This window comes from Pteropus alecto, unplaced genomic scaffold (assembly GCF_000325575.1).
Source record: "Pteropus alecto unplaced genomic scaffold, ASM32557v1 scaffold86, whole genome shotgun sequence".
Classification (NCBI taxonomy): Eukaryota; Metazoa; Chordata; class Mammalia; order Chiroptera; family Pteropodidae; genus Pteropus; species Pteropus alecto.
The window spans coordinates 32,890,648-32,915,150 of NW_006442109.1; the positions used below are offsets into that span (position 1 = coordinate 32,890,648).

The 24,503-nt window shown below is 32.5% G+C and overlaps 1 protein-coding gene across 1 annotated transcript in view; it reads left to right on the forward strand.

Moving 5' to 3' along the window:
* Nucleotides 1-24,503, forward strand: part of AQR (aquarius intron-binding spliceosomal factor) — an 87,049-nt gene that overhangs the window by 21,603 nt on the left and 40,943 nt on the right. Inside the window, exons 9-17 of the mRNA XM_006920517.3 lie at nt 1,571-1,647; nt 4,749-4,813; nt 5,927-6,043; nt 7,393-7,506; nt 9,107-9,210; nt 14,895-14,997; nt 17,431-17,551; nt 20,419-20,560; nt 23,423-23,601. Of these exons, the coding sequence (XP_006920579.1) occupies nt 1,571-1,647; nt 4,749-4,813; nt 5,927-6,043; nt 7,393-7,506; nt 9,107-9,210; nt 14,895-14,997; nt 17,431-17,551; nt 20,419-20,560; nt 23,423-23,601 (1,022 nt within the window). The remainder of the gene's footprint in view (nt 1-1,570; nt 1,648-4,748; nt 4,814-5,926; nt 6,044-7,392; nt 7,507-9,106; nt 9,211-14,894; nt 14,998-17,430; nt 17,552-20,418; nt 20,561-23,422; nt 23,602-24,503) is intronic.

A 24,503-nucleotide genomic window follows, 5' to 3' on the forward strand; every position in this document is an offset into this window, starting at 1 on the left:
ATGTGATTTAACCCTAAATCTCTCTGGCCCTGACTTCTGTGCTTTCTTGTCTCCGTATAACTCTTGGCTGTATCCTTCTATTTGGATGCATTGCCATGAACTCCTGTTTGGCCTACCTAAATAATACTGTTTTATCCTCCCAAACTCACCTTTCTGCCCAGTTTGTCTTAATTCTGGGCAGAAAGGTGAGTTTGGGAAGATTGAACCGTGAGTATTATAACTGAGTGACTATATCTAGTCAACTAGTCTTTTGGAGTCATCTTTTGTCCTTCCTCTAATGTCTTGCCTATTCTTACTGCTGTTGTCAGTCCTTTACAGCAGTATGAATGACTAAACACCTACTTGGTGTTTCTTCCACCTTTCCTACAACAATGACCCTAACTAGCCATACTCTTAGAAAATTATGTATAATTTGTCATATTCCTGCTCACAAGCTTTCAGTGGTTTCCTAGTCCCCATAGGGTAAACTCTGTAAACTCCTTACAGTAAGCATTCAGAAACCTCCAGCTATTTCTTGTGACTCTCCCAAATCGCTAGACTAGTCTATTTACTGTTTCTTAAACATCCCTTCTCTAAGTGCCCTTTCCCTCCACTCTACTTGATTAAAGGTTAACCTTCTTAATATTTTTCCAGTCCAACTACATTAGGCCACAGTGCTTTCTTCTGAATTCCTAAAACAAGCTGTGTGTTTTTTATCAAAACACCAGGCTGGTTGTGTAATGGTTAGAATATGTATAGTTGCTAGGAGCATCATTCTGCAATCAGACTTAACTAGGTTTCACACTCAGTTGCTGTATAAGGTCAAGTTGCATCACCCCTTTGAGCTTCAGTGTGAAATTGGGACAATGGTACCTATTTCATAGAACCATTTTCAGCATTAAATGAGATTATTCATATGAGGTGCTTAATATAGCTCAGGGCCTGGCACTGTAAGTGTTCCGTTAACGCCAGCCAGTTTTATTAATAATTATATACTGATTTGTGTTACTAATTATCTTTATATTATATGACCTGTAATTTTAAGTATGTTTTAGTCACTTCTCTCCTTTGTATTTCCAACAAGACTGGCATAATCATTTGTAACTATTCAATATTTGATGATTGTTGATTCATTGGTACATAGTGCATCTTAAATTAAGGAATAGAAAATTGTTTTTTAAATGAACATTTAATTTTTAGACATTGAAATACTCTCATAATTAAAACTTTAAACATGTAAATATATAAAATTGCTCCTGTCATTTTAACTACATACTTAAACATTAGATTTTTAATGGTAAGGGCAAGTTATAAATGAAATTTTGAAAATTCTTTTGTTCTGTCCTTTAAATCGCAAGTGAAATTTTTTACAGTAAAAAGAAAGAGGTGCTTTTAGCTGGCTCTCCTTTTCTTCATGTAGTGCTGTGTTTACCTATAAAGAAGTAGCTTTGTGTTCAAATTATGGTCCCTATTTCAGAGCAAGATGGAACATTTGAATAGTGTAAGACAGACTTGTTCAACGTTAATATTTTACTTTTAAAATAATTATTTTTCAAAAATAATTTGGTCAACATTTTATCTCTGATTTTAGAGCCTATCAAGAAAGAAGGTTTCTTTCACAGCTCATCCAGAAGTTTATCTCTGTGCTGAAATCAGTCCCACTTTCTGGTAACTATCTTCTTTTACTCAGCTTATTTGTGAAGTTATTTAAATGTCCCAATAAGTTTTACTAATCTCTATTTTAAAAACTGCTCTTAGAATGATTTTAAATTGTAATGACAAAGTGTATGCCCTCCCCTTTTCAAATATATTACCACAGTATTGTGACTGTCATAAAAAATTCACATTAAAGGCATCAGCATGGTTATTGAAATGTTCTTTTATTTAGCAAATATTTTTTGAGCTTGCTCACAAGACCCAGATCCTGAACAAGGAGCTGGGACACAGTGGTAAACAAGACAGTCACAGACCCTGTCTACATGGCATTTATAATATGGTGTCAAATAGTGTTTTCAAGTTACATAAAATACTGTTTGGAGGGGAAGAGGAGAATTATTTTTGAGATATGTAGTACAAGACGAAAAAGGAAGAATTTCCCTCCATTGTGGCCCTCATTTATTGATGAAAGAAATACAAATAAATCTTATATAGAATATAGACTTTAAAATATATAATGATTATACTGTATATAGATGTATAGTGTGTATATACTATAGATAGGGGTGTGTGTGTGTGTTAATGCCTATATGCCAAGCAGGGCTAATTACATTATGTTGGGTTTGCAAAATTTCATAAACATTTAGCGAATGCAAATAGTATATTGTTTACTTAATAAAAGTGTATATATGCTATGTAAGGTATGTCATTGGTTAATAATTTTATTTTAATATAATTTGTTTCCTATCTGGAATATAATCTAGGAACAGCTCTGTAGGTATACCATATTTATATATCTGCATCAGATATTATAGCTTTTTTAAACCGAAATACAACAGAATTACTTAAAAATGCTGAGCCTTCAAGTAATATTTTAGAACTGAAAATCATACCTAGAATTCTGTGAGGAATAGATACTAATGCTATAAATCAGTTATACCTGATTTGAGACATAATATTACTACCAGCACCAGTATAAAGAAAAAATTATCATATGCTTGTAATCTAAGTCACTTAATATATTTAAATCTTTCAGTTAAGCGGCGTAAAACTAAAAAGAAGACTTAGATGTGGCATTCTTACAACAATTAGTAATAATGAATTCTTAGAACTGCTAATATCTGTAATAATTAGGGTCATAGAAATTGATGTTTTTTAACTTTGGAATGTTTATCTAGGGTCATCTAGAAAGGTTTGAAAATCAAGTAACATTAACAACAGAGGGCCTGCAGTAATTTCAACAACATGTAAACCACTAACTGTTCCCGTTGTTGTTTACATTGTCAGAAAACAAAATTTCTTAGATTGTTCTAGAGCTTCAATCAAAATTTAACTCGCTTGCAAAGGAACAAACAAGATGTTGAAAACAGTGTGTTGGTTCAGAGAGAGTATAAAGATGAATGGATTATATAGATAGAAAACAGAAAAGTAGTTTTTAAAAGAATAAGGATTGTAGTTTCATTTTATAGAGTCATTCAAAACAGCGTGCCCTTATCAGTTGGTTATAAAGGAAGTTTGTGTAGGATGATCCGAGATGTCAGGAATGCTATCAGAAGAAAAAAACATAATACACAAAAGAAGCAAATAATAAGGATATATTGATGTCTGAAGTTATAATACTGTTTCAACTCTGAACATTGCCAAATAGGGCTAACTAATTTGAAAACATGCAGCTTTATCCACCAGAGTTCAGAAGTTGAACACCAAGTACTGTGTTCAAATTTTAAATAGGCCGTTGCCAATAATTTTCTCAAGCTCTAAATAAAACTACAGAGTACAGAGTTTGTTCACTTTTTAAATTTTGGACAAAAATAAATTTTTTTTAACCATAACAAGAACCAATGATAGCAACAGAGGAATGGTTTGAATGGATTTAATTTAAAAGCTGATCTTGAAATTTTTTAGTTTCAACAGCAAGGTAAGCTGGAATACATGTCAGAAAACTTGGATCCAGTTCTAACCAGCCATTACTTTATTCTATATTATCAAGTCATTTTCTCTGGTCCTCGGTTTCTCACCTGGAAAGTAAAGAGCTAGAATAGAGGTCTCTGAGGTCTTTTCCAGCTATGAAATTCTATGGTTATATAATTTTAGGATCTGGATGATTGACATAGAAAAGTTTCAGTTAACAATTCCATATATTAATCACAAAAGTATTCACTTTTCTTCACATAAGGGCTTTCATTTTCCAAATACAAATAAATTCAATAAGTGAATTTATTTAAGCATTTGTAGAGTGCTTTCTACTGGTCTAGCACTGCGTTAGTCACTGCTGGGAGTCCTTGGACTAAGCAGCAGTAGGGACCCTGAAATTATCTCCTTTTTAAATTTAAACAATCTTGGCAGCATGGTTTTAGTTGGTAAAATGGTAGACCATTTCCTGGCATTAGGGAGAAAAAAAACTTGTACTCTGAAATTATGTCATGTCACAAGGTTGTAATTAAAAACAAAAATAAGTATTTTTTTAAAACAGTACATTAATGCTCACAAATAGCAGAATATAAGATTGTGATTTTAAAAATATTTTATTGCTCTGTGTATCATTGGCATTTTAATGTAAAAAAGAATACATGTACAGTGAAGAAAAGGTCAAAAATTGTTTCATTAATTGGTTTGGTATGTATCTTTCTCGTTCTTTTTCTATGCATTCTAAAGGTATATATATCTTTGAATGTATACATTTACACATATATGTATGTATTTTGCATATGGAAGAAGTTCTAGAAGTTTAGTATATGAAGAGAATAAGGAAAGTGAGTTAAGAATGAAATAAAACTGCCTTTGTAGTTTTAATATCTCCAAGATTTTTCAAAATCTAATCATTCTGTATAGATTTTTTTAAAATTAACACTTTAAAAATATTTTTGAAAATTTATTTTTATGTATTTTTCTGATCCAAGCTGGGCTTTTCATTTTCTTATTTGTGGAGCTAAATATAAGGGTAAGTTCTGCCTGTTTTTGAAATCTATGTAAGGTCTTTACTCTGAATCATAGTCCAATCTTGATGAATAAGAGACAAATTACCTTGTTTAAATAACTGCCAATTTTAAGATACAGTACCACAGAATGACCTACGCAAGAAAATTCTAACATGTTTTCTCTGTTATGTCTAGAACCTGTCACTATGGACAAAGTTCATTACTGTGAAAGATTCATTGAACTTATAATTGATTTAGAGGTAAGAAGTATACAATGACTTTTTGCTGTTATATAATCATTAAGGAGGCTAAGATTAAACATATGACTATATATGAAATATTTCTTTATCACCTCGAACTGGTCTTAGCTTATTTGTATTTATTTCAAGATGTCTCGTAAAGAAGAAAGGCGGAAGCAGTTGACCCTTGAAGTTTTCAGTTGGCTACAGTTTGTAGAAAAAAACATTAGTATAGTTATTAAATGTGAGTACAGCAATGGCAGTTTACACTTTGTCACATTTTAATACCCCTTCATAGACTTTTAAATAGTGGCTGAAGTAATGAGTTTTGGGCTGTCTCTTTAGTAATCTCACTTTTTTAAATGTGCCTAATATTGTTGATGAAGAAGGATATAGCTGCTATTGTCAATTTTTAAAATTAAAATTCTTCAAAAAGATTTCATACTATTAGGTGAAAGATTTTGATGGAAAGTTCAGTTGCAGGTTCGTATAGTTCAGATTGAATTCATTTCCGTTCCTTTCCCTCTTTAATGCAGGAAATTGAAAGAAAATCCTTTCTGTTCCTTATCTGGAAAGGTAGGGTGGTTTCTTAACATGAGGATTAGAGTATTGGACTAGCACTCAGTCATGAGGTCTTCATTCAAATTCTAGCTGTCAGTAACTAATTTATAACCTCTGAGAATCTCAGTAACCTCATCTATAAAAATGAGGCTGTTTGATTAGATTAGTGTTTTTCAAATTGATTGTCACAGTTTCTCAGGATTGTCTTGCTGACTGTTACAGGGGCATGTGGGAAGTGGAAACCAAAAAAGGAGCCTCCATTCAAGTCCCCATTCCCTTTTCTCTAAAAGCAGCTCTCTTTAAACCTACACACAGTACATATTGGGATTTCATATAGGAGTTTGTTTGAAAACTACTGAGTGAGATATCTGTGAGATTTTTTTCAGTGCTGTATTTTATTGGGAAATATTAACACTGAATTTATTTATAGCTTGGCTTTGCTTTGTGCACTGTCTTTGGGAGACTAGAGGGTACTTTGGATGTGATTAACACTTCTGAGTTAAATACCAATAGATTTCACCTCTGGCTGCAGAGAACCCGCAGACTTATTGTTGTGGTATTTATGTTTTCTAGGCCCTACTCCCCACAAGGCGCTGGTTTAATACCATCCTGGATGACTCCCACCTTTTGGTTCACTGTTACCTTTCTAATCTTGTTCATAGGGAAGAGGATGGCCATCTTTTTTCCCAGGTGAGCATTGATATACCTGAACATACTTATATTTTCATTTCTAAATTGATCTTTTCTTTGCCATGCAACTGGGAGTACCAGGGCATGACACAAAATAAATTTTACTTTACATTGAATTGAATGATAAAAATTTCCTAATTAGTCATTTTAAAGTAAAATTAAGTCTTAATGTATAAAATGAATGCATTCTTATATAGATGGCCTCTAGTAATGATATAATAACCTTTTGTTAATCACATGTGATATTATTATTGGACTAAATTATGTGAGAGATAGTCCCACATACGTATTTTGATTTTATGTTAGTAACCAATGTGGAATATAATAGATCATGAGCATTAATTTCAAGAAAACAATGTTCTAATACCATGCCTCTCTTTTCATGAGATGATGGTGACAGAGGTACTTGTTAATGTGGAAGCGTATGTGCATTTAGTCTGCTGCCTTGAGTATGAAGGCAAATGCACTTTGTTTGCTAACTTGCAGAGGAGGATGACCTATTAGGGTTTTAATGTCATCCAGAAGAAAAGTCTTTTAACAAACTTCTAACACCTGCCTTTCAATGAGATCATAGTTTGACATATAATTTTTGTGTTTATATATTTTAAGAATTCTTTTATCATATCTATGAGCATTTCTTTTTTGTCTCATTCTTCTATTAAATCCCAGCAGTTCACTGCATATATTAAAATCCTAATATCTGATCTGTCATATATTAGAATTAAGAATAATAAAGGCAGCTAATGGACTCTGTTCCACCACAGGGAAAAGCAGGCCTGCATTAGCAGAAGGAACTAAGGCAAAGAAAGGGCTTGATGGCCATGGAGACTATGAGAGAAATATATTATTTAGCTTTCCCCACCTTGCTGTTTTTCCCTCTTAGAAGCAGCACGTAGGGAAGAGTATCTCCAATTATGAATTCCAAAACCCTTGTTCAGAAGATTCTAAGTGGCATAATAAGTAAAAGACCTCAGGAGTTCTCTCTAGGGGTATAGTTCTGTAAATTTGCAGTGGTATAGATTTCTCTTTTTCATTAAAATGATTGGCTTCCTTCGATTAGATCCTTAATATGGCTTTACTATTAAGATTGATGTTCTCTGTGCAAGTAGACGATGTTTATGAAATAGATTTAACTATTTATTCACAAAGTACATGCATACTTATTCTCACATAAATAAAACATGTTTGGATATGTTCCGAAATGTTCGTTACAGTGTTTATATTCCAAAGTTTATCAGCACCTCTGAGAAGGTATATGGACTTGCTTATTATTTTTAATAAATAGTGTTTATTCATGCTTTCTTGCTCTAACTTTCACACAGCTTATTAATTTAAATGTATCCTTTTAGCTTTTGGACATGCTTAAATTCTATACTGGTTTTGAGATTAATGACCAAACTGGAAATGCTCTGACAGAGAATGAGATGACTACAATTCACTATGATAGAATTACTTCTCTACAGGTAATTGAAATTCATTTTGGCCTTTGCTTCTGCTCCATAAAGTTGGGTCATGAATAATTTAGGTTTTGTATAGTACAAATAGAAAAAGATATTCATTTAATCGAGTTTTTATCTTGAAATTTTGAAATATTGCTAATTGTGATGAATTCGTGAAAATAAAATGGCTTTCTTTCAAAGTCTCATCCTGAGAATCAGTATACTGATATTTGACACTCAGAAATATTAGCTACTTGGCCAATCTGGTGCATTTAAATATCAGTTTTGTTTTATGAAAGAATATGACAAAGTAGTGTAAACATTTGGTACATTTTGAAGATAAACACAGGAAATTTCCCAATATAGCTCAGATGTGAAAAAAGTTCCTGTGTGTTCTATCATTAACCTTACCTATCTTTTGAGCTCCACTTCCTGTGGTGGAAGAAAGAAGCTTTTCTTTGTCAGTTTAAAGTAATTCAGTTCTTTCTATTTTAAAAATCATTTTTTGAGTAAAAAGACTTAGTCAAACTTAAGTTCAACTATCTTTCTTAATCAATAAGGAGTCTCTGCCCTGCCTCTTCTTTCCCAAAATGACTTCTAGGTACATGGACACACTAAGATAGCCTCATTATTTGGAAGAGGAATGATACATCTGCACACCACCCCAGCTCAGACATCTTGTTTTGCTTTTCTCAGAGCATTAGTGTTTTTCTCCTTTTGCCTCTGCCCTTGAAGTGACCATGGCATGTCGTCTCTTCTTCTGGCACAGGCAAAGCATGATGATTGCTCTCAAGGCCTTGGCTATCTCCCTGGTGACAAGTCCCCAACTTTGTTCTTGATGGTACTGGAATTCGGAGAGCTGACTCTCATTCATTTCCTAGCTTAGACACCTCACTCTCAGCTTTGGGTTGCAGAGTCATTTTGTCATCGCCTATGGTAATCCCATGGCAGGCTCATCTATAACCTTGGCAACCTTTTGTGTAATCCACTGTGGAGTAAATGAAAACTTCTAGATCTTCTCTGTGCCACATGGGCATTAAAGAAAAGCTAGGAGTGTTATCTCACACTTTCTTATCAGATAGCATAATGCAGCTATTTCTGTTTTGGTTTTTTTTTTTTTTTTTTGCATCTTAAACCATGTTGGTTGAGTGCGTCACCCTGCAAGGTCTCTCTTTCCAGAGTTCCAAAATAAAGCAGGACATGAGCACACTATGCTTTGGCCTCTCCCGCAAGCTGTCTCTTCAGTGGGAATTTCTCTTGAAAACTAAAACTTTCTTTTAGTTTTATGAAACGACCAGTTCTTGATAATAAAATGTTTTATTTTGTTTTTCTCCCCTCTTGTCAATGAAGCTTGCTTTCATGTATATGCAAAATATAATATTAGAGGTAAAAAAACTGAACATTGACTCTCCCTTTTCATTCCTAGAACAATTCTAGTTTTTTGCCATTGTATTGAATGCTTATAGCTGAGTAAAGCAGATGTCATATATGAGAAGCATATAAAAGAGAAGTACATTAATGTACTTCTTTAAAAAAATATTTCCATTATATAGTATATAAATTGTAGTTGATTGTATCAATAGGTAGACATTGATTATTATTATCATTTGCTGTTCTTTTCTAGAGAGCCGCTTTTGCACATTTCCCTGAACTTTATGATTTTGCCCTCTCAAACGTGGCAGAAGTAGATACTCGGGAATCTCTGGTCAAGTTTTTTGGACCTCTTAGGTAAGACGACAGGAAAGGAAAACAATTATAATTTTTTTCTTTGCTTTTAATTATTTTGCACTGCTTTAATTAATGTTACTTGTTATATTACTCTTTGTTGACAACTGGAACTAGTGCTTCTCTTTAGCATTTGGCATCTTTGAGTCACTTAAACTTATCCATCTTCTGTCTTTTTGTATTTTTTTATATTTTTTATATATTCTTTTTTTATATTTTTCATAACATATGGTTTCCCTAGATCTTAAAATTTTCTTAGAATAGAACATAAAGCTGGTTTCCCATCAGTCATAAACAAGATAAGACAATAACCCCAAAACATTCATCATACAGTAGTCCCCCCTTATCCACGGTTTCACTTTTTGCAATCTTAGTTATCCCTGGTTGTCTGCAGTCTGAAAATACTGAATAGAACATTCCAGGAGTAAATAATTTATAAGTTTTAAATTGCATGCTGTCTTGCCCAGGATGTGTATCATCCCTTTGTCCAGTGTATCTACACTGTATACAGTGCCTGCCCATTAGTCACATAGTAGCTATCTCGATAATCAGATCACTAATATAGTATTGCAGTGCTTGTGTTCAAGCAACACTTATTTTACTTAATAACGGTTCCAAAACACAAGAGTAGTGATGCTAGCAATTTGGATATGCCAAAGAGAAGCTGTAAAATGCTTCCTTTAAGTGAACAGATGAAAGTTCTCGACTTAATAAAGTAAAAAAAAAAAATTGCATGCTGAATTTGCTAAGATCTATGGTAAGAATGAATCTTCAGTCTTGAAATTGTGAAAAAGGAAAAAGAAATTCATGCTAGTTTTGCTGTTGTACCTCAAACTGCCAAAGTTACGGCCATAATATGTAATAAATGTTTAGTTAAGTAGAATAGGCCATACATTTGTGGGAGGAAGACAAGAACAGAAAATGTGTTCCAATTGACAGCAACATGTTGCTCCAGAAAGCATGACTCCAGCAAAGGATCCCCTGAAATAAGAGATACCAAACCATTTATTCCAAGTAAGAGATGGTTACACAAATTCGAGAATAGGTTTGGACTGAAATATATAAAGATTACTGGAGAGGCTGCATCTGCCTGTGAAGAAGCTGCTGCCACATTTCTGGCAGAGTTGAAGAAGCAGGTTAAGGAAAAAGGTATATCTGTATAGGTAAAAACATAGTATATATTGCGTTTAATATTATTCAAGGTTTCAGGTATCCATTGGGGTTCTTGGAGCATACTTCTCGTAGATATTAGAGATATGTCTTAGGAAAATTTTTGCATGTTTAAAATTTATGAAATTAGTAATATTCTCTGGCACTTAGCTATGTGCTACTTTTTTAAAAATAGTAATAACATACATTTATTTATTATGTGATAAGCACTCTACTAAGTATGTGAATAATTTAATCCTGAAAACATTTATGTGAGAGTGTAGGTACCATTTTACATATAAGATAGCTGAGGCACAGACTAGTTAAGTAATTTGTCTAAGTCACACAGCAAGTAAGTGGCAGAAATAGGATTTAAACCTAGGTAGTCTGATTTCTGAGCCGTAACCTTTAAAATAAATTTTTGAGGTATGCTTGACATTCAACATTGTATTAGTTTCAAGTATACAACATAATGATTTGATATTTTTGTATATTGCTAAATGGTCACCACAAGTTTAGTTAACATCCATCACCATATAGACAGGATTTTTTTTTTCTTGTGATGAGAACTTTTAACATACACTGTCTTAGCAGCTTTCTAATGTGCAATATAGTATAATTAACTGTAATAATTATGCTGTACATTACATCCCAATAATCTATTTATTTTATAACCGGAAGTTTGTATCTTCGATTCCCTTTATCCATTTGGCCCACCCCACTCCCCTGCTCCCTCCTCTGGCAACCACCAATCTGTTCCCTAGATCTGTGAGCTTGGTTTGTTGGGGGGTTTTTTTGTTTGTTTGTTTTGTTTTTTAGATTCCACATGTAAGTGAGATCATACAGTATTTGTTTTTCTCTGTCTTATTTCACTTAGCATAATGTCTTCAAGATCTATCCATTCCATGTTGTTACCAATGGCAAGATTTTATTCTTTTTTATTCTGAGCCCTAATGTTTATTTTTTAACCACTATGCTCTATTATCTCCTCATTGTCCTTAACTCTTAGGAGAATTTGTTTAGTTAATTGGCTTTTTAAATCGAAACAAACTGAGGTTGGCTTGGTTGTTCATTGTCATGAGGATTTAATAATAATTCTTGTAATAACACATAAATCTATTTTCTTCTTTTAAATTACTGCATGGGTTCCATTGAACACACTACCATACTATTTTAAAATTACTCTACTATTAACGGATCATTAATCTTTTAATTTCTGGCTATTACAAACACTTTGGTAATGCCATCTTTTTTACTTCTACATAAATTTTTGTTACTAAGTCCCAGAAGCAGAATGACTGACTCAAAGGGCTGTTTTTAAATTTTGTTATATATTACTAAATTTCCTTCAAAAAAATATATCAATTAGATACTTAAACCAACAGTGTATACGGGTTTATTTCTCTACCTACCAACATTAAATTTGTCTTTAACTTAACCAATCCAAAGACAAATAAACCCTCATTGTTTTACTTTGCATTCTGTGACTGTATCGGGGAGATTGAGCATCTTTCTATTTTTATCGGCCATTTACATTTCTTCTGTAACTTTCTTCTTATTCTTTGCTACTTTCTATTGCATTCCTTGTCCTTTTTTTTTTTTAAAGGAACCTTTATGTATTCTGGATACTAATATTTTGTCTAGTTTGTATCGTAATTATTTTCTCTCAGTTTCTCACTTTTAAACTTTATGGTATATTTTATTGTTATAGATGTTTTAAATTTTTAATCATATCTTTCAATCTTTTTAATAACAGTTTTTTTATATAGAAGGCCTTCATTATAAGATAACAAAAATATTCTTTTTTAAACCATTTTCATAGATTTGGGGGTTTTTTTACATTTAATTGTGTTGTATAATCCATCTGAGAAATTTATTTTTGCCAGTAGAATTCCTTTACACTCTTAAAAATTATTGAGGATCTCAAAGAACTTTTAAAATGTGGATTATAGCCATTATATTTACTGTATTGGAAATTAAAACTAGAAAAATTTAAAATACTTATTTAAAAAATCAATTAAAACCTATTACATATTAGCATCCATGTTGTTAATGAAAAATATATTCTACAAAATGAAAAAATTATAGTGAGAAGAGTGGCATTGTTTTATAGTTTTGCAAATCTGCCTCTGGATTCAATTTGTTATGAGATGTTTTGGTTGAAGTAAATGAAGAAAATGCAGCGTTTTATAGAAAGAAGGGGTATTTTAAAAGCTTTTTCAAGTAATTGGGAATATTCTTTGATATTATATCAAAACTTGACAGATGATATTTTCTTAAAAGTTAATTTTAATGTAATATCTGAAACTATGTTAAGGAAGTTGGTGCAATTAATTGCACAGAGTGAATTAATTTTAGAAATGGAAATGCCGTTGCTCATGAATGAGAAGACTCAGTTAAGGTATAAGTTCTGCCCAAATTGATATATAGGTATAATTCAGTTCCAGTCAAAATCCCAGCAGGGTATTATATAGAACTTTATAAGCTTATTACAAAACTAATATGGAAAGGCAAAGGAACTAGAATTGCCAAAATCATTTTGAAAAAGAACAAAGTAAGAGGATATCTACTTACCTTATTCCAAGACTTACTAAGTAGTTACAGTAACTGTGACATTATGGTATTGAAAAAAAGATAGACGTACAAATCACTGGAACAGATTCTAGTTTAGAAATAGACCACACACATATGGCTGATTAGTGATTGTTGACTAAGGTGCCAAGGCAATTCAATGGAGGAAGAATAATCTTTTTAGCAGTGGTGCCAGAATAATTGGACATCTATATGCAGAGTAAGAAATTTCACTCATACTTCATATCATATATATAGATTAACTCAAAATTAAATGTAGATCTAAATACCAAAACTAAAACTTATAGAAAATATAGGAGAAAATCTTTGTGATTGTGGTTTGTGCAAAGATATTTGTAGATACCAAAGCACAATACATAAAGGAAAAATATTGATAAATTAGATTATCAAAATTTAAAACTTCAACTTGAAGACATTCTTAAGAGAATGAAAAGCCCAAAACTGGGAGAAAATGTTGGCTAAACACAAGACTCAGGAAACAACTTAATAAAAAAATGGCTATAGACTTGAACAGATACTTCAAAGAAGTTAGATTTCTGTAAGCCTACAGAAAGATGCTTCACCAAAGAAGTTAGATTTCTGTAAGCCTACAGAAAGATGCTTAGCATCATTAGTCATTAAGGAAATGCAAATTTAAATCATAATAAGATACCATTACATTCCTATTGGAATTGTGTATAGAAACAGCAATGTATTAACTCTTGACAAGGATGTGGAGCAATGGGAACTTTCATACATTACTGATGGAAATTCAGAATGGTAGTAACACTTCGGGAAAATTTGACAGTTTCTTATAACGTTAAACATGCACTTATTGTGTGATCTAGTGATGTCACAGACATGCCCAAGAGAAATGACGACTTACATTCACACAAAAATCTTTACACAAAGGCATATGGTGGCTTTATTTTAATTTGTCAAAAACTGAAATACACAAATATCCTTTAACTGGAAAATGAATGAATACACCATGATATATCCATATAATGGAATATTACTCAACGATAAAAAGGAACTAATTACAGATACACACAATAATGTGGGTGAATCTCAAATGCATTATGCTAAATGAAAGCAACCAGTGTCAGAAGGCAACATAATATATGATTCTACTTACTTAACCTTCTGAAAAAAGCAAAATTATAAAGATTGAAAACCAGTTGGTGGTTACTAGGGCCTGGGACAGTGTTCGAAGGAATTTTGAGAGGTCATTAAACTTGTAGTTAAGTAGTGGAAACCTCTCAAGCTCATAGTGGCAAAGGCAAGTTTTCCAAAATTCCAATTTTTCACTTGGAAGTTTAATATCTTTGGCAACAAATACAGTCATTTGTTTTCCTTGAAGTTATAGGTTTATTTTGTTCAAATCTGAAAAATCTGACATTTATACAAGTCTGAATAACTATCGTTTGTCAGTTATTCAAGTAAACGTGTACAAACGTGTACTTCCCACTCAGTCACACAGAATTTTTAAAAAATAGATACTCAGTAGTCCAAGTTTAATATTAATAATATTTTGTTGCTTTATTAAGGAAATTCTTAAAACTTTTTTTTTAACTGCGCATGGCAGTGAAGAATGCCGTGACTACTTATAGTACTGCTTGGTGCCACCGCCTTGATCCATGCCAGCAATTTTACCCATTTTTGCTTTTATACTATCACTGTGTATTTAAAGACAGTAAAGAAAAACACACCAAGTCTTAGTGTTAATATAAAAAAAAGTGTCCTTGCAGACTCCCTGAAATGATCTCAGGGACCACGAGAGGTTTGCAGAAGACACTTTGAAAACCCTGTATTAGGGGTTTAACTTTCATTGATGACATTTTATATTTGCTTCTTATGTCATAGGATTATAATTACTAGGTAAAACTTTTTAAATGGTCTATAAAATTACATGTTTCAAAAATGAAGTTAATAAAATATTCTGATTTGAAATTTTTATTTTGCAGTTCAAATACACTCCACCAGGTGGCATCATACCTCTGCTTGTTACCAACTCTTCCTAAAGCAGAAGACACAACTTTTGATAAAGAATTTCTTCTAGAATTGCTGGTAAATACATATTAATGTCCTTTGAATTTTGCATGTGGTTTTCTCTACTTTTTTGAATTGTTCTTAAAGATGTGGTACAGATTTTTTTCTGAGCTAAAGATTAGGTAAATAATTGCTGCTTTGGAAATTATATCATTTGATTTTATCAGACTTCTTTTCTCAAGTCTTTTACTTCTTAAAACTGCTTTATGGCAAGAATTTATTCCACACAAACATTTATGAACAACTTCTATATCTAGCACTGCATTCAGGCCTTGTGGATACATAGCTGGCACCATTCCTGCCTTTTAAGAGCTCACAGTTGCACAAACACACATCTACAGATAATATATGTGTTCGTATATATCTTTATTTTAAAAGTTATTTAAATACAATATCTTGCATATTAAGCCATACCTTTATCACTACAAAATTTAGGAGTGTTTAGAAATAGAGTAAGTTATCACTAACCTAGTGGTTTAAGAATTCTGAGGGATTTCTCAATCTTTTCAAGAAACAAGGGCTTTAACTCTCAAACTAATACTTTTTTTTTTTGGTAAAGTTTTATTTTTTAATGCAGTTTTAGGTTCAGAGCAATATTAAGGGAAGGGACATACCATATTTTTAACTTCAGTAAATTATTTCATAAAATGGATAAGTATTTAACCATACTCCCACTATGAAAATTTAGGTTGTTTATAATGTTCACTATTACAAATAATGGTGTGATCCTTGTACATGCCTCTTTGTACCCAAATGTGAATATTTAGGAGAGGTGCCTAGAAGTGAAATTATTTCATTGAAGCATGTGCTTATTTAAAAGAGAAAAAGATGCAGCCATATTATCCTCCAAAAGGTATATGTTCCCACCAACAATGTATTAAAGTATGTTTCCATAAGCTACTGCCAGCATTGAATGTTATGAATTCCCAATTTTGTCAGTCCTATGGGTAAAAAAATAACAATTTGTTTTAATTTTTTTTTCCTGGCTGCCAAAAGGTTAGTTGTTTTTCGTGTTTCCAACTTTTTTTATTCCTATGTAAGCATGTATCATGTGGATGTATATATACATTTTTTACACACATGGAACAATAATGGGCACATGGTTTTGTGACTTATATTCCAAGCTAATACTTATAATGCAGGGTATAAAATATAATGTAGAAAGAAAGATGATATACTAGTTTTTCTAGTTGTAACAGGAAACTACTTAAAGCAGGTGTTTTAAGCCTGGGGACAGGTGTTTAAGTGCCATTTGGAGAGAAATCCTTGGGAAGGGTTTTAAATTAAGTATGGACAATACTTTTTATGGATATATTTACTTGCACGAAATGAATGTTCTGGGTCACCACTTTGCCTTCTTTTTTACGAATTCCTTTTCATTGTCGCTGACTACAAGTACTTTCTAAAAATTCCTTGTCCTATTTTCTGACAATGTAAAATCTTCTCTTGTAAGTCAAGTTTTGAGGATTAATAATAAACCCTTACTATAGAAAGAAATGAGGATTTTTCCAGGAACCTTTCTAATGGAAAATAGGTTTGATCCTATGCCTTTTAGGGTCTTATAGCTAAGATTTCATTCTTAAAATTTAGATAGTTATGCCAAAAAAAAAAACAACTTTAAAAATTTATAGCACTCCAGCATTATCTTTCATTTTTCCCTTCTAAACAATTTCCTCAGGCTTTGAATTTTTCTAATATCCAAATTATGATTAAAAGTCGAAATATGCACATTATTTAGATGTAATCACACTATCTTTCCTAAAATAATACTATCTCTACTGGAGAGAACTGACACTTTTCAAATATATCATTATTTTAGCATCTGTTAATTAGGTAATAAACTTATTTTTGTACATGAGATAGTTTACTCTGATACTAACAATGAAAGAGTACAAAGATCATCAAGTCTAACTCTTTCATTTTACAAAAAAGAATGAAGCCAGCTTATTAATAAACTTTCCTAGATTGTTTAGCAAGTTAGTACAAGAATGAAAACTATAACCTAGGACCTAAGGGCTCCCATTATTTTTCTTACATCGGTGAATGCTGATTGCTATGGTTTTTAAGATCTTGGCATGTGCCAGGCACTTTAACCCTGTTTTATAGTATTCCATTTCATTTTCATAAGAAACCTGAGAGCTGAGTGGCATTTTATCTTTTTCACTGAAAAAGAAACTAAGATCAGGGAGGTTGAAGTAACTTGCCCCAGCTTTTACATAGCTCATAAGTAGAGGTGCTGGGAGTTGAACTTAGATCTGATTCCAAAGACCATCGTGATTGGTATCGCCTTCATTTTGGATTTATGGAAGAGAGGGGAAAATCTCTTGTTAACTGCTACTGTAACTGAAAGACGTGAAGTTTCTTATTCCATACCTTTGGTGAATTTTCTCCATAAATTATTTCGATTAAAAAAAAGATGCTTCTAACTTTGCCTGAACCTGTTTCTTTTAGGTATCTCGTCATGAACGTCGAATTTCTCAGATTCAGCAATTGAACCAGATGCCTTTGTATCCAACTGAGAAAATTATATGGGATGAAAATATTGTCCCAACTGAGTATTATTCAGGGGAAGGTATGATAAAGAAGTACAAGATCTGGGTGTAACAAGAAACTTAGTTTAGAATTCATCATATGTAACTGAAAATACTCCTATGTATTATATATATTCGGATAATTTTATGGTACCCTCAAGTTCAACTTTAGAAGCTAGAAATTATTCAATATTTTGAATGCTTGCATTAAGGATTTTTATTAATTCGAACCATGCCCTAATTGTGTGTGTCTGTATATATGCGATAAAACTGTATTTTTAGGAGACCTAATAATACAATAAGTGTAGCTTTTCATTATGTCACTATAATAGGCTTTGTTTGGTAGTACATTATTTTTCAAAGCCTTTTTTTAAAGCTTTTTTGAATTCCTTGTAGAGCCAGGTAATCACCAAAAAAAAAAAAAGAAGAAAAAGAAGAAGAAGAACATCATTATTAGTTAATAACAAATCTTTAGTTTTGATTCAGAATGGTATTGCCTACTTCATCCACCTACCTATTTCAACAGATTTGTTTCTAAATGCTTTGCCGTCCTCTAAGGATGAGAATTCACCATAATTGAATGTATTACAAAGTACATTCTGACACATTTTGAAGGCATATTTCAAAAAAAATTCAGGAAATCTTTTGAACAACAGTATTATTATTGGAAGAAATGTGGCTCTTTTAAAAACATTACCAGTATGTGTTCGTACATTGGTTTAAAAGAAAAATTGTTACTTTAGAGTTATAACCTGAAGCTATGACACCATAAACCCAGTGTATTAAAATTGTACTAGATTTCAGAATAGGCAATCTTCATACCTTTTAATGTTCTGACAGTGGTTAATGCATTATTTTCTCACTTTTCTAATTCATTCATACTAAAAGCATTTAAAACCATATGTGTATGACATCAAACTCTTTCATCAGTCTCTACGAGGCAAATAACACTTAAGAATTTTGTCCTGTAAATAAAAAGTTATATCCTTAAAAATTGTAGACAAACTTATATCTAGCTTTTAGTACTATTCTGTGATGCTGGTCTGAACTTAAACATTTTGCTTAGTATAAAGCATTACTTTTTTTTCATGCTTATGATTAACGATGTTAAGTGAAAGTAATACTTATCAAAATTTAAGTCTTTGCACCTTTCATAGAATGAAAGTATTTCAGAACCATATTAGTTACCAGATGACTTGACTGTAATATAGCTGTTTTCAGAGACTTCGCTATATCTCGCTATTGTTCTTCATTGACCATTGATGGGTCTGTGTTGCGGGGCCCAATATCTGATGCTGTGAAATAGGCAAAGATTAAAGCTATTCCTGCAAGCCACTTCTTGCTCCCAAGGAGAGAAAATAAGTGTGAAATTGGGACAGAAAAAAATAAAAATTACAATGTAAGAATTGTAAAGAAATCCTTTATAAAATTTGCCTTTTAAAAACCTTTTATTATAAGATAAACTCAAATATAGAAAGCCACACAGAATATCTATAAAGCTTTACTAATTATCATAAGGGAAATGCCATGAAACCCTGTAACCACTTTATCAGCTGTCCCAGAACTCTACCATGTGCCTCTTTCTAATCCCTGCTTCCTCTACTTGAAAGTAACCATTTATTTCTTGGCTTTTATAGCCATTCCTATATTGTATTTTTTGTATAGTTTTATCACTCATTTGTGCATCTCTAGACATTATAGTCAGTCTGGCATATTTTCAAAATGTCTTTACAGGTACCCCCTATATGCCTTCCTTTTCTTTCTGTTGAAGAACCTCCATCGTTTGCTCTGTATAGTTTCCCATAGTCTAGATTTTTCTGTTGACTCTCAGTATGTCCTTCGTGCCTTATTTTTCTTGCAAATTAGCAGCTAGATGCAGAGACTTGATCAGGCTGAAGTTCTGTCTTTTTGGCAAGATTCTTGGTGATGGTATATTTTTTTCATCAGGAGACACATAGTGTCTGGTTGATTCTCTTTTTGTCATGTTAGTAGCCATTGCTGCTTAACACCTCCTACATTTGTCAATTCAGTAAGGGTTACAAAATGGTGACATTTTAATTGTCTTTTTTAATAAAAATACATTATTGAAAGAGATACTTTCCTTCACCTATGGCCTGGAAGCCATTGAATTAGATTTTAAGTCAGAGTTTACTAGCATAATTGATATGAAATTTTTATATATCATTGTTTCTTGGTTTTAGCTGCATAGGGATGATAAAAATAATATGATTTGCCAGTAAAATGTGTTTTGGATTCTTCATCTTTTTTAACCTTTTGATATTGCGCTGATTGCTTTGGTCATTTATTATCCAAGGGAAATAGTATTAAGTGAGGATAATGGAAAGAATATTATTCATTTATACAATGAGAGAAGGGAAATAACTCCAGGCATAATATATAATCAATGCCTTACCCTTAAAATCTAGCAAAAAGGCAAAGGTTCAGAGCACATTAGGGATCATTGGAGATAGATTTATGCACTATAGTATGCTAATTCAGTTTTTTTGGTAATTTTGTCTTGGGCTAAGTTTATAGAAGCATTATTTATTTTGAGATTTGCCAAATGTAAATGAGGTGGTAAAGGAAGAATTTTTAAACTACCTGAGACTGCATTAAAGCATTAAAGTATCTTCAGATATGTTTTAGAAGCGCTATTTACATATGAATCATTGATATGCAGATTACATGTATTAAGACATTCATCCTTTATTCCCAATTCTTAATACACAGCATTCGTTAACTTGGTTTTGGTTCTGTGTGAAAATAAAAATAAGACCTTATCAAATACGGTATATTTTAGACATCATTAAATTAGATTCTTAACAAATTTGTGATGCCTTTTTTATTTAGAGAGCAGACGTCTAATTTTGAAAAATAATGCAAATATGGACGTTCTTTTCCTTTTCAGGTTGTCTTGCTCTTCCTAAGTTGAATTTGCAGTTTTTGACTCTTCATGATTACCTCCTAAGGAATTTTAATCTCTTCCGCTTAGAATCAACTTATGAAATTAGGCAAGACATCGAGGATAGTGTCAGCAGAATGAAGCCATGGTTAGTAAATTGGTTCTACTTGCAATGAAGATATGCAAACAGTGACTGACATACTTCTGTCAGAAACCTCATAAGTGTGTTTAGAGTTAATATACCTGGCACGAAGATGCCCTCCAAAATATGAGATATTTATTCTTTGAGAAATTCTTTAATGTAAATTAGAATATATTAACAGTGCTAAAATGTAAAATATCGGGGTACTTGGAGGTGGGACTGGGGATAAAGGTGGAGAGGTCATCGTTCTTGGGGAGGGAAGTAGGTTGGGCGTTAGTAAAAGGGTAAAGAGGAAAGGGTACGGGCCAGCCAGCAGGCTTGTACTAGGGCAGGACAGTTTAAGTCCTTGGAGAAGCCTATGATAAATGAGTGTTCTGCTACCCTGACTGCTCTTGTGGCTGTCACTGCCAGTCTCAGCCAGTCTTTCTGAGGAACCTAGTGGGCGACAAGGTGCCTTTCTGAACGTTGCATGGAGTGGAACATTGGAAAATCTTCCCTGGTCCTCTGTTCATTGATTGCCTTGAAGAGACTAAATCATCAGCATTTACTTTTAGAGCCAGTTAAGTAGGTCTTGTTATTTGAAGAACTCTTCTGCTTAAACTCAACTCCCCACCTGCTAGCTCATTCCTTTAGCTAAGAAAAGGGTTTCATTCTAGTTACTGCAGGCAGCTGTACATTAGGAGATTTGTGCACGTTAGTTTCAGTTTTTAGACATGACTGGGTAATTGCCCTTCATTCACTAGTTCATTCTAAGTATGAAATTGATGGAGATAAGTTATATTTCACAAGTGAACTATAAGTGAGTAAAATAAATCTGTAAAGTGGATTTTCATTGCATTATAGTCACACTATGTGTGACTATATACAATTATAGTACATTCTGTATGAAAAGCTTAACATATTTTGAATATGAATTGATTCAGGTATCTGCAAGGCGTCTCTGTTTACTAATTACAGAGAACTATATGGACACAATGATTATGATCTTTATTTTTACTTCCATGTTTTATTTCATACACAGTTCTATTTTTTTAATTATTATGTAAATAGTTATTCTGGGTGAGACTATAGAATGCAAGCATAAAGTATTTTTGACTTAATAATCAGTTGAGTCAGTAGGCAAGCAGTGCTGCGAAATTTGTTCACCCTCTGGCTGATCATCCCTGCCCACAGCTTTGCTGATGTTATTGCCCGTTGTTTGGATGCCAGGGGAGTGCTTGATCCGAAAGCTTCCTTAGAATTTATGGTTATCTTGTGGTGACATGCTCAGATTCTGGACCTAATGTTGGCCATTTTGCAGAGTAGGGATTTATTAACTAGCAGCTCATCAAATAGAATTCACTTATATTTTACTTAATTAAGCAGCAATACTTATGCTCTATTAATTTAAAAAGAAACTTTTTATTTACATTACTTTCTGCTGGGGGAAGATTATTCACTTTTTGGAGTTAACTTGTGATACTCAATTTTTCTAAATTTTCATTTCTAATTGTTCATAATCAAAAACTGTTAAAAATGATGATTTCTGCTGTGGGACAGGTCTTTCTGCTTCATGTATCCTGATGGTAGAAAAGTAGCAGAGGCATTTTTACTCATTGCATAGTTTTAATGATCATGTGTTCAGGCCGTCGAAACTACTGAGCAGGTTAAAAGAGAACATGTTGATAAGGGTCAAAAGTCTGTACTTTTTAATGCTTCGTGATGGAAGTAGATTTTATAAGGGGGAAAAAGAATCAGAGTAGATTAGTGCTTGCCTGGGTGTAGGAACAGGGATTGACTGCAGTTGGGCAAAAGGGATCTTTTTTAAGTATAATGGAAGTGTTCTAAAATTGGATTATGGTAATGGATGCACAACTCTATATATTTAATAAAAATCATTGAATTTTACATTTATAATGAATGAGTTTTATGATATATAAACTATACTGTAGTAAAGTTGTAAAAAATAGAGGAGTGCTGATAGAAAGTTATTACAAAGGGTTTAGACACAAGGTAATGCCTTTTGAAATTGTCCTAGTATGAACCAAGTCATAGATTGCAAAGCTTTTATTTTTAATTAGTTTCACTCTTTGATATTAAGAAGTTCTACAGTTTTTTGTTTGACACAAAGCCTTACAATGTAATTTATTTTCAAGCATGTCATTTTTGGCAGTACTTTCCAATTTTGGAGTATTGCTGCAGTTTTTATATTACAGATTTCCCAAATACACTATTTAATGTAAAAATTAAAGCACTAGGTAGACTAATATAAGAAGAAAGAATGAACGTTTGGATGGTAGTGGTTCTAATTATTGCAACTAGCTTGATTATTTGTCCCCTCAGTCCTTGGCAGCATCTTTTTAATGGTTTCAGTATTATACTCTAAAGGAGACATTTGCATATAGATATTATCATTTGCTTGTTTTTAATTTTTCAAATTCTAGCTTGTTCTAAATGTTTTTTGGAATAGCTTATAGAAATATTCATAGTACATAAGATAAAATATAAACAGTTCACACTATCTTGATGAAGGGGGAAAGATTAAGAAAATAAAATAAAACTAAATGTGCATGATTATTTCATTCTTTGAGAAAATGGCTTAGCTCTTGTGTGTATAGAGTTATCTTTTTTCCCCAGGGTTGTGAAGAATATCAGTAGATATTCCTCTACTTCCCTTTCTTTTCTGGGTCATGTTTACCTGTTTCATCCTACCTTATATACTCCCTGTATGTTGAGACTTAAATTTTTTGTTTCAAGTTTAGAAATAGGAGTCGCTAATGTAAGGGCTTAAATACTAGCTAAATATATATTCTTACTAGTTTCACTTGTCTAAAAGTTGGAGGAAAGTTATATATTATTTGAGTAATTGTCCACTTCTTTGGTTTTCAGGCAGTCTGAGTACGGTGGTGTAGTATTTGGTGGTTGGGCACGCATGGCTCAGCCTATTGTGGCTTTCACTGTGGTTGAGGTTGCGAAACCCAACATAGGTGAAAACTGGCCAACCCGAGTTCGTGCGGACGTTACCATCAATCTGAATGTTAGAGACCACATCAAAGACGAATGGGAAGGTAATTTTGTATTTCAAAAAGTGGTTACCTTTTGCTTTTTCAGTTTATATATAGACTTTCACTTAGAGAATTAGCAGAGTACTTTTACTTAAATATTACCTTTTTAAACTCCTTTAAAATTTTATCCTTAAAGTTTGATTTTAAGAATGACAATTGTCTTTGTAATTATTATTAGTAAAAATACCAAAGATCACATAAGAATAATTAAATGCCTTAATACTTGAGTAAAAAGCATGAAATAGCATTCATACCAAAGTGTTTTGAAAATTGCAGTTTGCAGAGCTGAGTGGAAAGTGTTTTAAATTTAGCAAGCTAATGTTTATGAATTTGTAGGATTAATATAAAAGGAGTAGAACTATTGCTGTTGACTGAAGAAAGAGGGAACACTCATGTAGAGCGAATAAGGAAAATTAATATTTTTAAAAGATAAAAGCAGCCAAAGTGAAGAGAATAGGGATGACTATAATTTATGGAAAATAAAGATACAAAATCTAAATGGGACAAACTCTGAAGGAGTTTTAGGGAGATCTAGCAAAAAAACTCAGAAAGAAATAATAATAGTTTACTTGTACCAAAGGGAGGAAGTCAGATAAAGACTCAGTAAAATCAGATGTACTCAAAGGTAAGTAATAATTGCAGAGAAATTGAGTTATTTTTTCTATTTTTTGCTAGGCAAGATTTTAGGGATAAGAGCTCCATAATTAATTTTATTTAGGGGCAAATATGTTCAAAAGTTCTAAGTCAAATACAGTTAAAACATCAATAGCACCTACGTCAGAAATGGCACATGAACTGATTTTTAATTAGCACTTTTATATTTTTCTCCCAGCTGTCTGTGAGAGCTCTTGCTGCCTTGTTGAGGAATGGTAGCTGGTGGATTTTATCTCCTTCCACCTTCTTGG